General features: G+C 37.0%; 1 protein-coding gene across 3 annotated transcripts in view; it reads right to left on the reverse strand.

Annotated features, from left to right (window-relative positions):
• Positions 1 to 17,034, reverse strand: part of LOC141333812 (kinesin-like protein KIF21A) — a 61,473-nt gene extending 44,439 nt beyond the window's left edge. For all 3 annotated transcript variants that reach the window (XM_073838955.1, XM_073838954.1, XM_073838953.1), the window contains exon 1: positions 16,783 to 17,034. In XM_073838955.1, coding sequence (XP_073695056.1) covers positions 16,783 to 16,826 — 44 coding nt within the window. In that variant the 5' untranslated portion in view covers positions 16,827 to 17,034. The remainder of the gene's footprint in view (positions 1 to 16,782) is intronic.
• Between the last annotated feature and the right edge of the window lie 7 nt (positions 17,035 to 17,041).

The raw sequence follows: 17,041 nt of genomic DNA on the forward strand, positions 1-17,041 counted from the left end.
TTACTTTCGCTTTAACATATTGATCAGTTTCCACGTTGCTTGTGTGATATCCATTGGCTTTAAAGCATAAATATTAATAAAAATACAGTATATAGAAAAGACATATCTTTAAAATATTGCGACGTAACACCAACGTAAAGCCATTGTTTTTCTCTCACTGAAAGCTACATCTGTCTGCGCACAATGCGCCGATCTCTGCTCTCATCTCTGCAGACACACCCCCTCTTGAAATTTCGGCATTACAAGTTTTGCAAATCGCTAACCCTGGGTCTTTCTCAGATATACTGAAATACGTCCACACCTCAGATGTGTTGCTTCAGACAAGCACGTGCAAGCTGCGGTTTCTGTTTGCGTCAACATGTGTTCCCAGCGCTTTGTACGCATACACTCACCGGTATTGGGGTATATGAAAAATGAATATCATTAAAAAAAAAACACCGGTATTCGGTATGAAAAGGTATACCGCCCAGCCCTACACGTGGGCACTGTAGAAGTCCACTATATGGAGAGAAATCTTGAAATGTTGTCTTCAAAAAACATAATTTCTTAATGACTTAAGAAAAAAAAGACATGAACATCTTGGATGGCAAGTGGGTGAGTAAATTATCTGTACATTTTTGTTCTGGAATTCCAATCTTTTCATTATATTAACCAATCGTGACTCTTCAGGCTTGAATTAAACCACTTGATTCATACGGAATACTTTTATGGTATATTTGAGAACTTCTTAAAGCTTGAAGTTTTGGCAGAACAAACTTTCAATGGATTTTCTCAGGAAAGCTGTTATCATCTAATGATATGTTATGAATAGAGAGGATCACACATTGTTCACAAGGCGTAAAATAAGCTCAGCTTCTGACTGAACGCGTTGACCTCAACCCACAGGCCTCATTACTGCGATTACAGTGACAAAGACATCTCCGCAGCCTCCCTTTTCCCAGGGAAAAGATCAGTAGCTTAAGTGGATTGGACCACGTTCTACAGGTTCAACAGTTATGTAGGCATTACCCCGAAGCACATGTCCATTTTGTCTGCTGTGGGATCATTTGACCTCTAAAATGTCTCAGATGAGTTCACGATGCTTTCAAACAGTGAACTAAGCAGAACTGGCAACATAAACAATGTTAGAAAAAATTCCAATAAAGCAGATGGAGACAGATGGGTAAGTGCTGATGTATCCTGGCCTGGAAAAACATGACCCTGTTATTGACTCTGAGTGGTATTATGGGTACATTTTATTTCCTAGTCTCATTAACAGCTGATTTATTGCTTGTTATTGAGCAGAGATTACAAGCTACCATAATTCGATATGAGATCCCTGTATTTTTTCAACAGGAATTAGTGCCTACACCTAAAACCAAAGAAAGAGCAACAAGATTTTACATTAGCTATGGGAAAATCCTCTACAAACTACTAGAAACAAACTACTATTTCGTTGAATGAATTAGGTAAACACAAAGGATTACCGATATCACACTTTGTATTGATTCTGGATAGTCTGACTAGTAAACATACTGATCGGTTTGCATTGCTCTGATAATACTAGTAATGAGTAATACTGGTAAACAGCTAACAGATCACATGTTTGCTATTTCTACAACACCCAAATTTAAAAACTACAATGGCACTTCATGACAGTTGTAGTCATTATAATGATTAAGATAATAGCCTGTATGGCTTTGATAAACAGCCTATAATGGCACACCTACAGGTCCGCGTAATGCATATTACACACAAAAATGATAAGTAGCAGCTAAAATTTAAGTTACAAAGGTTTTAACCTGTCCGCCCACAAACAGTACAACGTGTGTTAAGTTTACAAGGCTGGTTGACCAAGCGATTTTGCTAAATAACTAGTAAAAGAACATCATAATCTTATAGCACTTTAAAAGGTTTTACATTTTGGTGAAATGTTGGCTAATTCATATCAATTTACAAAAGTTTTTGCTTATTTGCAACTGCTATCTGGTAAAATAATATTCCAGTAAGACTGTGTTGGAAGGAACCTTACTCTAGTTGATCGGCTAAAGGGATAGTTTACTTTGTATTCTTTTATTTTTTCATGGAATGTTTTAACTATATCCTTACTACCTTTCTAGACCTTGAATGCGGCAGTTGTATTGCTGTCTATGGAGAAAGCTCTCAGAAACCTCTCGGATTTCATCAGAAATATCTTAATTTTAGTTCAGAAGACATACTTCCAACTAAAGGTCGAGAGCTGTGGTTTCAACAAAACAAGTTTGTGATGCTGTCTGCGAATGTTTGTTGGAACTACGGTCTCGGGAAAACAGTTGAACAAATCGATTAACTATGCTGGTAATGACGAAACTCCTGCTTTTGAAAAATGCACCACAGAATGAAATGTATAAAGGACATGTTTCATTCTTCCGATTGCCACAGAGGGCGCTATAACAGACATTGCTGTGTGTTTATACTATCTTTTACACAGTAATACCAGTAAATTGCCATAAAATTACCAGAACGACTTTACTGGTAGATGCAAAAAGGCACTGTTGACACAGGAAACAGTAAACTGGTAAACTTTTTACCGGTAAAGCACCATTCACCCATCAGTTTCAAAATACCGGTAAATTCTGTGACACTATTAACCAGAAATGACCTTATAATGGCTGTGACTCCCGGTGTTGTGTTTGTGAACATGGAGGAGTATACGCAGTCAGTGTTTTTGTTGATGTTTTCATTTTTGTGTCAAACATTCACATTCATGCAGCTGCTTTTGGCTCAGAGACATTGTATCAGGGTGTGTTCACACATGTAGTTCGGTTCATTGGTTATTTGGTCCGGAACAAAAAGGAAAATTATTACGGGTGGGCATAGATAAAATTTTTTAATCTAGATTAATCTAGATTAAATCTTGGAATTAATCTAGATTAATCTAGATTAAAATGGCTAATTTGAATTCTGCTGAAGGCATTCAGAATATGTGTGCTACCCAAATAATGACTAAAAGTAAGTCTTTGAGAATGGATCATAAAGCTCATAAAGCTGTTCTATGATAATTTGTTGATGAAAATAAATTATGTTCAATAAGATGTACTGTTTACTAACTAACTAACAATGAAATTATTTTTTCTACCTATTAGATTGTGTTTTTTTAACGTCAACACCTACCCAACCCTAAATTTAGCCCTTACTGTAATAAAAAAAAAAAAAAACAGTATTATTGTTGTACAGTGTGATAAAAAAATATACATCTACGTATGTATATCTATGGAAGCCAGTGTTTCCCCTACGTTTCCAGCTTTTGGGGGGGGGGGGGGAGGGGTACATGTTACACCGTACTTTTATTTTGACAGGTTGCCGTGAAGTTTCTGTGTATACAGTATGATATGATGCTAGTTTTCTCAAATGAAACGGTAAAAGTGACACTCACAGCAGTTTTGGAGATTGAGTTTATCTGTTCATGTGAGATGCAAATGCCAAAAATTACCGGGAGCGTCACATGTGTTTCAGTATGCGTGTAGTAAAAGCTCGTCTCCATCATACATACAGCTAGGCAAACGGAACATACCGGATTCATATTAAAACGGTCTTTTTGCATTTCAGTTTTCACATACACTAGTCCATATCGCGATTTGAATTAAGTGACAGGCCAACATTTGATTTATGAATCCAAAAAACTAAGAATTTACGTGGCATTTCGCGCTCTAGTAGATTAGTTTTTTATGAATGGAGGACGACGCGACCCCGTCTGTGTTTTGGCGGAGGAGAAGTAAACGCGCGACCATATTCTATAGTCTTCGGTATACATCCGCGTTAAACTATCAAGGTGAAAGTCATCATAGCTTGCGTAGTTTAGACCCAGCTCCCAACCCAAATTTGAGAATAGATTAACGGAGATATTTTTTTTTATCGCACGATAAGAGTCTCACGTTAACGCAGCACGTTAACGCCGATAACGGCCCACCACTAAAAATTATACATTTGGTCCTGGTCCGCTTAGCGTTCACACCGACATTTTTGACGGCGAACCTAAAGATACCGGACCGAAAGGCATGGTGTTACGTTCATAACCTGATTGGTGATGTATATTCCACGACGGAACTTTCCTAACAAAAGGAAAAGGTGCGTATGACTTAAAGTGGCGCTGCGGATGTATGACACCAAAGTTTCCCATTCACTGATCGGTCTGCTCAGCGCCGCTTTAAGTCGAATACACCTAATGCTGTCTGCTGGACTAAGCGTGCTCATTGTTGCATGTATATGACTTTATTTTCACCACCTGCGAACTCACAAAGAGCTCATAAAAGGCACTTTATCTCCCCGTTGCTCCATTTTTGCCCTCTGCTCATTTTGTTTTGGATACAGCACGTTCCTTTTGTGAAATCATGTTGCATAGCATCGCATCTTGTCATTACTTCCTGTTTTTGGTTCGTTTAGACGTATTTGGTCCGTGTCGCTTTCATATTTAATTCATAATTCCATAGTTAATTTGAAAGCCGACCGAGACCCATCTTTTTAGTGGTCTCCTTCCGCTTGTGTGGTGTGCACCAGGGTTCAGATAGCAGCATTCACACTTACTCAAATGAACCGCACTAACAGAGCAATCACACTAGAGTTCGTTTTAATCGAACCAGACATGACAAGTGTGAACATTGCCATAGACAACTTAAAGGTTGTATCAGCGATTTCTAGCCTGAAACATAAAGTGTCAAATTCAGCTGACCTTTCGTCACGATCCGCTCGCTGCCTGCCCCATAAATTGTCTGTGAAAAAACCGCGTCTCTCTGGTCAGCCTAGGGTCCGAGATATACCAAAAAAACAATCGGCACTATCAACTATTCCACAGATAAACAAACAGTGTTCCAACCAATCAGCGTCAGGGGTTTGGTGTTGTGGACTTTCGCTCCGCCTCCCTCACATCCCTGCACCAGTACGAAAGTCCACAACATCAAACCCCTGACGCTGATTGGTTGGAACACTGTTTGATTATGTGTGGAAAGGTTGGTAGCGCCGATTGTTTTTTTGGCATATCTCGGACCCTAGGCTGACCCGAATAAGATATTTCACCTAAAAGATGTTTAGCCCACAAGAGAAAATAATAGCTGAATTCATAAAAATAACCCGGTTCAACAGTTTACAACCCCCTTGATTCTTAATACTGTATTCTCACCTAAATGATCCACAGCTATGTTGTTTTCTCTTTTTTGTTTAGTCCTAAACTGCCTGCTGTTCTTCAGAAAAATCCTTCAGGTTCCACAAATTCTTTGGTTTTCCAGCATTTTTGTGTATTTGAACCCTTTCCAACAATGACTGTATGATTTTGAGATCCATCTTTTCACACTGAGGACAACTGAGTGACTCATATGCAACTATTACAGAAGGTTCAAACTAGGGGTGGGCGGTACACCGGTGTCATAGTCATCACCGGTGTGAGATTGCGCCACGACATGGATTTTCTAATACCGTCAATACCGGTATATTTAAAACATTAAATTTTCTTCAAACGTTCAGTTGTGGTCTGAATACCTGTCCTTATACTATATATCTTGTTGTAAATAAAAAAGTAAAACATATTCGTATCAGTTTTGCAGGTGGTAGGTAAAAGGGGAATGCCCATTAAACGACTGGTGAAACATCGTGAAGAAAGGTCGGCCCTGTAGCCTATACCAGGGGCGGAGTGGCAATCGGGACGACCGGGACTTTTCCCGGTCAGCCGGCCAAAGGATTTACACAGCGGATCACAAATTGAGCGGGCGCGAGGCGAACGCGACCGGCCTGTTTACTTTTACTTTCGATTTTGTAAAGGGAGCAGCACATCTTATAATAGATATTTGTCAGTGAGTAGCCTACAAGATTGCAACAAATCCTCCAGTTTATTTTTGTCATCTCTCTTTACTTTCGACCCGAGATCATTCAGATCTAAAGGTCATTGTACACTGAGTCCGATTTTCGTATGCGTTTTTTTTGTTGTTGTTGTGTTTTCTCATATTCGCCATCCTTATCAAAATGCTTATTATGGATGCGAAAATGCAGAAAATCAAACACGATCCGAATTTTTTTTTATGACGGACGAAAGTTTCAGAGGCAGTGTGTAAACTCGATTAACATAACCTGTATTTTTTTAACGTGCAAAAATGTCGGACGAAAATTTCGTACTCATGTGTGCAATGACATCAACTCCAGCAGCTCGTGTTGGATGCAGGGTTGCCAAGTCCGTGTTTTTCCCCACAGAATTGGTCTACTTTTAAACTGTTGCCATGGGTTGATTTCCCCCAGTTATTTAAAGGTTTTAAATATTGCAGAAATTAAATTTCAATAAAAAAATAATTTTTGTTTTGTTGTACACTGTTAAGTAAGATCTTTAGGTTTTTTGCAAAATAAATATGTTGAGAATGCATAATACTCTCCATGTCTCTTTTTGATAAGGATACCTACCATTTACTTATTATATTATAAAAATATCAACTTTATTCACATACTAAAGGGACAGGACAGGCTACTCCTCCCAAAATGTACCAAAAAAAGTAATACCGTGATATTATACCGTCACCGTTCAAAAATTGAAAAATACCGTGATATAAATTTTAGGTCATATCGCCCACCCCTAGTTCAAACGCTCTCCAAAAGGAGAAACAATGCATTAGGAGCCGAGGGGTGAAAACTTTTGGAATTTGAAGATCAGGGTAAATGTAACTTATTTTGTCTTCTTGAAAACATGTAACTATCTTTTGTAGCCTCTGAAGGGCAGTACTAAATTAAAAAGTATGATATTTAGGCAAAATAAGACAAATGTACACATCTCCATTCTGTTCAAAAGTTTTCACCCCCGGATCTTAATGCGTGATTTTCATTCTGGAGCATCAGTGAGGATTTGAACCCACTGTAATAGTTGAATATAATTCTCTCAGTGTGAAAAGTATGAGAAAATAATACTCTGCATGTACAGTAACAGATGTTGTACATGAAGCTTAAATAGTTTTAAACTCTGACACCTTTTTAACATCCTGTCAGGATAAGCATGTCTCTTGTGTATTTTAAAAATACGGGAGTATTTCTGCAGCATCAGCTGTGCTTGATCACTTTGGAAAGTGCAAATTGAGTTGGCTTGACTTGAACATACAGGAAATGTCTACACTGGCTGACTGCCTGCTGACAGGTCTCACTGCACGCATGTAAGGTTATGCACAGGAAGGTCACAGGTGACTGTGATGCCGCCCGTCTTTCACCCTAAGGGCCAAGCTAGAGCAAAAGAGATGACAAATGATGAAAACAAGGACCCAGAACATCCACCCACACCTGCTCCCATGAGCTCATCTGCAACAAAACATCAACAATTATACATGGAAAGAATCAGTTGCTTTTGGAACAGAGAGTTTTAAAGTTAAAGTGTGCTGTTTTTGAATGCTAAAAATAGACAACTAAAGCATTTATAGTTTAAGCCTTGATGTTTTCCTCTCAAAATGTATCTGTTTAGTTGTTTTGACAGTTATATTGGTGATGGGAAACAACAGAATGGATTTCCAAATGTATTTTTATAAACTCTGTCCGTAATCAGCATATTTGCTGCTTTAAAAGCAAACCACAAGCTATCTAACACCAGATATCTCTAGGGAGTAGGGCCTAAATAAAAACACTTTTCTATTTAAACTAGATAAATTATAAAGAGCCAAATAAGAGACCCAGTGACAGGAGAAAGATATATTGTACATATCTTTGGCTTTTCAGAATAGATGTGGTGGAAATTGTTGTGTCTCACTCTTCAACAAGCCATTTACCATGTGCACAGATGCCTCCCTTGCTTAAGTAAACATTAAAGCATCTGTCTAAAGACGTGCACTAATGCCATCGTCTTTGTATACGCAACCACCCAACCCACGTGAGTCTGTTAACTCATCAATTCACATGACAGATGGTTCCTAGGGTTGGTTCTACCCAGCCGGCTCATAAATAATCATGAGAAGACCTGAAAAAAATCCTTTTGGGATGCAACAGAAGGTGGAACTCTTGATTTAATCCAGTCCACCTATTTTTTTCTAAAACCAATCTGGAACCATTATGTCCAGTCACAATACTTATAAGGATGCAATGGTTAAAGACACGGTGCATATTTTACTTCATGTAAATTTCATTTACTGATAATTACGATTTCATATTGTTGAAAGAAATTTGTTAAGCTCGTAAAGGCTGCATTTATTTGATCCGAAATACAGTTAAAATTTGTAATATTGTGAAATAGTATTACAATTTAAAATACAATCGAGGTCAAAAGTTTACACCCCCCTTTCAGAATCTGCAAAATATGAATTATTTTACCAAAATAAGAGGGATCATACAAATGCATGTTGTCGTTTATTTAGAACTGACTTGAATAAGATAGAATACTAGATGGATTTATAAAAATTATCCCATTCAAAAGTTTACATCCCCTTGATTCTTAATACTGAGTTCTTACCTAAATGATCCACAGCTGTTTTTTTTTGTTTAGTGACAGTTGTTCACGAGTCCTTTGTTTTGTCCTGAACAGTTAAACTGCCTGCTGTTCTTTAGAAAAATCCTTTGGGTCCCACAAATTCTTTGGTTTTCCAGCATTTTTGTGTATTTGAACCCTTTCCAACAATGACTGAATGATTTTGAGATCCATCTTTTCACACTGAGGACAACTGAGGGACTCATATGCAACTATTACAGAAGGTTTGAACGCTCACTGATGCTTCAGGAGGAAAAAAACATGCATTAAGAGCCGGAGGGTGAAAACTTTTTAAATTTGAAAATCCGGGTAAATATCACTTATTTTGTCTTCTGGGAAACATGTAACTATCTTCTGTAGTTTCTAAAAGGGCAGTACTAAATGAAAAAACATCAATATTTAGCCAAAATAGGAAAAATTGACACATCTCCATTCTGTTCAAAAGTTTTCACCCCTGGCTCTCTCTCAATGCATCGTTTTCCTTCTGGAGCATCAGTGGGTGTTCGAACCTTCTGTAATAGCTGCATATGAGTCCCTCAGTTGTCCTCAGTGTGAAAAGATGGATCTCAAAATCATTCAGTCATTGTTGGAAAGAGAAAAAAAACAAAGAATTTGTAAGACCTGAAGACCTTTTCTGAAGAACAGCAGGCAGTTTAGCTGTTCAGGACAAACAAGGGACTCATGAACAACTATCACTAAACAAACAAACAAACAAACAAAAAAAACACACAGCTGTGGATCATTCAGGTAGGAACACAGTAGTAAGAATCAACTTCTGAATGGGATCACGTTTATAAATGTAACTATTATTTTCTCTTCTGGACTATATGTAAACATCTTTTATGTGAAATAACTTATTCATCTTTTACAGCCTTTTTATTAAATATTTGCAGACTTTCCAAAACATTAAAAGTTCTTAATTACCTTATACATTTTAAATACCGTTTTGACCACTGTATTAATATTATGAAAATTATGAAAATAACAAAGCTGCTTTACTGCTTATTGACCCATGTATAACCTTGTGTAGAAGGCAGCCACGCTGGCTGTTTTTCATCTTATGACTATGGCGAAATTTTAACCAAAGGAAAGGGTGTAAATCTGAGGTTTTGATTCAGTTGCTCAATAACAGCTGTTTGCCACACTATCTTTCAGCCTAAAAAACAATCAGAAAAGAGGTCAAATAAGTGATCAACTGCACACATGCCATAACCAAACAGAGATACATTAATCTGCAACATAAACCTCAGACCAACTCGACAGACTCAGAGTAATTCGACAAAGCACTCTGTTGTTAAGACCAGGGGTTTAAAATATTAATGCTGTGACCCGTGGTATTGAATATACCAGTGGTGGAACCTTACAGGCTCAAAACCTACAAATGTAAAGCCCTTACAAACATGCTGTTAAGTGCTTTTAGCTGTATCACACAAGTATGACAGGGATTTAGTGCCATGTGCCAATGAAGTCATAGCATTACGAGAATAAAGTTGTGATATTTTGAAAATTATGTCATTATTATAGGTCATTTAAGTCAAAGTTTAGAGATTAAAGTCATAAAGTGAGATTAAATTCCAATCCCTATAGTGTTAATCATGCCTTTACTCATAATATATTCCTATATTTCTAAGGACTTTATTGACAATATAAAATGTATTCAGTCTCCTTATTTTCTGCCTTTATTCTTGAAAACAATACAACTTGAAGTTATATGGTTATTCCACTTTTTGCATGTGACACTAAAAAAACACTAAAAGGTGAAAAGTGGACTGTGACAAGTACACAAACAGCTAAAGCTAACAGCTTTGGATAATATAAAACTTTAGATATATTAATATGTGTGATCCTGGACCACAAAACCCGTCTTAAGTAGCACATGTATATAGCCAACAATACACTGTATGGGTCAAAATTATCGAAATTTTGCCAAAAATCATTAGGATATTAAGTAAAGATCATGTTCCATGAAGATATTTTGTATATTTTCTACCGCAAATATATCAAAACTTAATATGCATTGCTAAGCAATTTTGGACAACTTTAAAGGTGATTTTCTCAACATTTAGATCTTTTTGCACCCTCACATTCCAGATTTTCTTGTTTTTGTTTTTTTTCAGCTTTCAGACGATGTATAAATCTCAATTTTGAAAAAAATTACACATATGACTGGTTTTGTGGTCCAGGGTCACATATTCATATTTTACATTTATATTTAACTTACAAATACAGATTACAGATGTTCAGCATAAATATGCTGACACTCGCATAAATGGCCTTTGATTGTTTGTAGTTTGAATGTCCCAAAAATCAACTTAAAGAAGCTGTGACTTTTTAAAGATGTTCCCAAGGAGCAGCACCTGAGCATAGGAAATCTTATTAGGAGAACAATAGATGAATAATTCCAGGAGTCGAACACAAGATAAATTAAGCGCTTTAGAGAGCAACAGTGTAACAGGTACAGACTGGTACTGATGTATCAACAACTAACCTCAGCCTAGATAAACTAAAAAATTACTAAGGTTACCGAATCACGTGTCTTTCTACCCAGTAAAACCACACGGCTTTGGGCCTCATCAGACGTGCTTTTACAAACAAGAGATACTGTCATTGACGTAATGATAATTAAACAGTTGCCATGACTGTAGACTCACAAACAAAAAGCATGATGGATTGTCTTCCATTAATGAAGGTCTAAATCTCAGGGCCTTTGACTGTTACTTCATTTTAAAAAGACTTAAAGACTGCTACTGTCTTTATGATGCTGAGCCAGGCACTAAAACACTTATGTCATTCCCCATGGAGAAAAAAAAAACATTGATACACAGTCTAAAGACATTCCACAAAGCAATTCTGAGATATAGTACAAGCTTGAACAAACTGTGATATCTGCAGGCTGAACCTTTGGGCTTTTGCGGTGAGTCTGATAATTCTGGAATCTGGAAATGTGGCTTATGTCAACACAAACAACTTCTTAAAGCCTGAACATAATCTACGCAAGCGTGCTGCTAATTAAAGCAGGTCGATTTCACACATTGTCGTGTAATGAAATGTGTCAAGTAATTTATAACACAACATTGCGATCTCAGTTTTGTCACAGGGGGTGCCCTAGTGAGCGTTAGCTCATAAGCATTAGCTAAACTATTATCTGAATTCTTTCCACTAAATTAACTAAACAGCATTAGCTATGGCTGTTTCTACCTAAAGTTCTAACTAAAGTTAAAGTGATAGTCACCCAAAAATGAAAATTAAGCCCATTATTTACTCACCCTCAAGGCATCCTAGGTGTAATTTGATTTGATTGAAAATTGATCTGGCTCCTTAAAGATTTATAATGCAATGGGCGGGTGTTTCTCCTCATCAGTCCAAAACAAGTCCAATAAAGTGCATCCATCCATAACAAAAAGTGCCTCACATGGCTCCTGGTGGTGAATAAAGGCCTACTGTTGTGAATTGATGCGTTTTTGTAAGGAAAATATCCATATTTGAAACGTAACAATCACTTTAATCTAGCTTGCGCTAACAGTTGTATACGGAAGCAGCTCCGGGCGGATGGCGTGGGACTAGGGTTGCCAGGTTTTCACAACAAAACCCATCCAATTTCTACTCAAAAGTAGCCCAATCGCATTTTCCAGCGTTCCGGGGGGTGAAATACAAGGTTTTTTTTTGGCAGGGTTCCCCTGGGATTGAATATTATGTTATTGGGGTTGCTTCAACAGTGTTAACGTAGCCCAATTTAAATAAAAAAGTGCCTTACATGGCTCCAGAGGGTGAATAAAGGCCTCTTGTAGCGAATCAATGTGTTTTTGTAAGAAAAATATCAGTATTTAAAACATAATAACGTGGACGGCAGTGGAGAGATCAAAACAACGTTCATGAATTAGAAGTAGGGCTGCACGATAGATCGTTTCAGCGTCGTCATCGCGATGTACGCGTGCGCGATAGTCACATCGTGGCAGTCACGATGCAGGGCAAAAAAAAAAATGTATGTGTCTGATTCAAAAATGTACTTTCTATATTTCTAAACTTTCTATTCACGGATCTATATTTGTCTAAAATAAAGTAATTAACTCATGTTTAAAGGTTCTTTAAAAACTACAATGCACACGTTGCTTCACCTACTTAATGCATGCAGTCTCTGTGTGCGCATGGCGAAATGAGTGCGGGACGGGAGAAAAGCGCCGAAATGGAAGATCTGGTTGCAAAAAGAAACGCAACGTCGGTCATATGGAAGTATTTTGGATACAAAAAGGATGCTGCTGACCAAAAACAGGTGCTTTGTCGGGAGTGCCTGGCAGTTGTTGCCACAACTCGCGGAAACACTACGAATTTAAGGGACCGTTCACATGTCGCGCCTAAAACGCATGGAAAACGCTAGGCGCACCGCTTTCTCCTTCTTTCCAAAGCGCTCTGTAACTTGAGTGGCAGAGTGGCGTCTGCCGTTGCTAAGCAACCATGACCCGCGCTCTCCTAAAGACGTGGAAGTTTCGGCAAAGATAAATAAACAAAGATAAATGGATTTCCAAAACTAAAAATCACTTGCAGCAGCTCTGCTGCTAAAAATGTTATCCCTGTAACAGCTATGATCAGCTGTTCCTCCATCTTGGCTAAGCTTTTAATGTTTTTCGTGAAAGGAAGAAGCTGATTTCCCTTTCATCAGGGTAAAAGCAACATTCATTATTAATTTCATATTAGAGCCTTGATTTGCCTGAGTTGACAGTAAATAAGGTGAGTCAAACTGTTTATGAAACTACCCAAAATAAGCTTTAAAAAGTATTTTATTTCAGGGTTTTGATTATACTGTACTTTTACATTTTTTTTTTATTCTTTGAAAATGCTTACAAAATTACCCCAATTATTCTTGAATTATTATTTGATTTTTAAGCAGTTCAAAACAACCTGATGAACATCAATTAATTTGTACACATCACAATATATATCGCAAGAAAAAAATATATTGCATTTTTTCCCAATATCGTGCAGCCCTAATTAGAAGTACAAAACGAGGATTTGTAAAGAAAAATGTAGGAGGATTTTGATATAAGCCAAGAGGTTTTCCTTTGCTAAAGCCAAGAAAGTTTGCTCATATAAATAAGCGTTGATTTTCACGAAACTCACAGGCACAACGCCGACATCCTATGCAGTGTTGCCAAGTCCGCAGTTTTCCCGCAAAATTGGGCTACTTTAACACTGTTGAAGCGACCCCAAATAACATAATATTCAATCCCAGGGGGAACCCTGCCAAAAAAAACCTTGTATTTTACCCCCTGGAACGCTGGAAAATGCGATTGGCCTACTTTTGAGTAGAAATTGGATGGGTTTTGTTGTGAAAACCTGGCAACCCTAGTCCTACGTCATCCGCCCGGAGCTGTTTCCGTATACAACTGTTAGCGCAAGCTAGATTAAAGTGATTGTTACGTTTCAAATATGGATATATTATATATATACACACGCATCAATTCACAGCAGTAGGCCTTTATTCACCACCAGGAGCCATGAGAGGCACTTTTCGTTATGGATGGATGCACTTTATTGGACTTGTTTTGGACTGATGAGGAGAAACCACCTATTACATTATAAAGCTTGAAGGAGCTAGACCGAATGACCCTGGAACACGACAGGCAATTTTACGACACTGAATAAATAAGCTTTCTATTGATGTATGGTTTGTAAGGACAGGACAATATTTGGCCAAGATACAATTAATTAAAAATCTGGAATCTGTGGGTGAAAAAAAAATCTACATACTGAGAAAATCGCCTTTAAAGTTGTCCAGGTGAAGTTCTTACCAATGCATATTACTAATCAAAAATTAAGTTTTGCTATGTTTACAGTAGCAAACTTACAAAATAAATTCATGGAACATGATCTTTACTTAATATCCTAAGGATTTTTGGCATACAGTGTATTTTTGGCTATTGCTACAAATATACCCATGCTACTTACGGCTGGTTTTGTGGTTTTGTCATATATACCTACAATGCCTTGAGGGTGAGTAAATAATGGGCTAAACTCCATTTTTGGTGAACTAACCCATTAAACTACAACATTACAAAGCTGCTTCTACTAAATTATCTAAATTAAACTACTAAATGTTAGCTAAACTATAGCACTGCCTAAACTGATTAGCTAAATTGGATGGGATTCATTTTAACAGCACTGCCAAGAAACTTAAAGTTAGCTAAAATGTTGACATGTTTATAGCTAGTACGGTAGCTATTAAGAGCAATAACGTTAAGTTTAATATTGCAAACATCTTAAAAGAAAAAAAATCATGGTCATAAGTGTGACGTGCTTGCTTAAACTCTGACCTGTTTGACTGATTAACAAACTCATGTGAACAGGATTGGTCTCCTGCCTAGCAAAAACATTCAAGATCAGACCTGTGACTATTTTTGAAATCAGTACCTTTCACATTTTCTGTAAACAATATACTGTCATCAATAAAAGCCCAAAAAATGAATTCTCAGATTGTCCAGGTAGTAAATGAAAGCATTTCCATGTGTTCACAATAGCTCCAGCACCTGTTTTAGCACATTTAAAATTCTCTCTGACAGGCTTTCATACGCAAACACGATGCCTTCCTAGACATTTGACAGCAGAATAAAGAGAGGTGGAGTGAATGACATTAGGCCTAAGTCCAAATGTTGAGCAAACTGAGCTGCAGGTCAAAGTCTGTCAGCTCCAGTAACCAGAGCTCCTGAGGCCTATCTGAACAATGTAACTTGAGCGTATAGACGGCCTTTGTTTTTCAGCAGAGCCTTTCCCAACCACAAAAAGAAGCATTATCTGTGTCCTTTCAATTTGGTCACAAAAGGATGTGTTTAATGAAGAAGATTATATTATTTTCAAGTATTATCCCATCATAGACTTTAACTGGGATAGACTACTTAAAGGGATAGTTCACCCACTCTGTCATCTTTTACTCACCATCATGTTGTTTCACACCTGTATGACTTTCTTTCTTTGGTGGAACCGGAGTTGTTATTGGTCATTAGAACGATTCAAATCGCTTCAGTTATTTAAAATAAAAGTGAATTGTAAATAAACCCGTCGCACTGGCAACTGAAATAGGTTTAAGTACTAAAATCACCAAAGATATTCAAAAAATAGTATTACAAAAGGCTATTTCTTAACTGAAATATTATTAAATTTAATAATATCACTGTGCATGAAACACAAACCATATATTTTCAATAAGTCAACTACTTTTTGTCCATAAAATGGCAGTCAGTGGGGACTACATCACATTAGAGTTTCACTGTATAAACATTATTGAAACATACAAATGTATACAGATCAAAAATCACATATGGACGAGTAAATGATGACACAGTTTTACATTTTGAGTGAATTATCCATTTAACTTCAATAAAGAGTATTTGCTCAAGCACAAAAAAGTTTGACTGCCAATAAAATGTGATCTAAACCTTGACTACAGTATGAAATTTTGAGATCAAGCTCCACTTCAGCTAAAAAAAACCCTCAGCAGAATAATGTTTTCAGATAAAATCTCAGATTTGCATATCAATAAAACATGCATGTTAATTATAATCATAAATAATAGGCCTTCTAGACCTAGACTTACTGTAATATAATATATAGTAACCTCGACCCACATTTGTGACTTAAAAAAGTAAGAAATCTATATGCTATCACATAGTTCTATATTTTCATATCAAAACATTAATAGTCCATGTTTATAAACAAAACAAAGCCATAAAGTCTAACTATAACTTAATAAAGTAAAATAAGCTAAATGTATAAAAATATATGTACATCTTCATACTATAAGATAACCTAAAGCCTATAATAAAGTAAGGGCCTTTCAGAAAAGTAAAATAAAAGGACATTACGAATACACTATAAACACAATAAGGCCTTACAGCCACACTGTAACATAAGACATACTGTAACAGTTTGGACCAATTCTTAATCAATAGAAACCAGACATGAACAGATGGAGAAATAAAAGAAAGTCTATATATAGATATATCTCAAATCTACGTAGTCAATAATTCATAATCTTATTACTGTAAAACAGTAGCTAATTAACTAACACTTTAAATTCTACATTAGAGATCTATGTTTATCAACACAATAAGGCCCTACAGCCTGATTTAGGATTAAAAATAGGGTAACAATAAACAAAATGCCACAGGCTTGCATATAATCTCATATTTATTAAACACTAGCCGTTTACGTAAACACAATGAGCTAGTGCGGAGCATAAAGCCCTGATGATGGTGTGACATTGTAGCAGGTACATAAGAGGCGGGCCCATATGGAGCATCAGTGAGACTTCATAGACTCTTCTATGCACGCATGAAATATAAAAACGTATAATCGTATACCTGACAGCCACGCGCACTGAGCTCTCATCTTGTCCCGAAGACATGTTCCCGGTCAGGACAGAGGGGATAAATATAGCTGAATTTCCTTTTCTTTATCGGCTTAAGAAGCAGACATACAAGCGGAGCGTCCCTCCCGGCGTCTATTCTGCCATTATAAAGCTGAAATGATCCAAACAGGTGCTCTTTTGACAGTAAAATAATGCAAATATGAAATAAACCATCTCGTTTTCGGCGCAGCGCGTTACATGCTCAATGAGCT

The sequence above is a fragment of the Garra rufa genome, chromosome 4 (genome assembly GCF_049309525.1).
Source record: "Garra rufa chromosome 4, GarRuf1.0, whole genome shotgun sequence".
Lineage (NCBI taxonomy): Eukaryota > Metazoa > Chordata > Actinopteri > Cypriniformes > Cyprinidae > Garra > Garra rufa.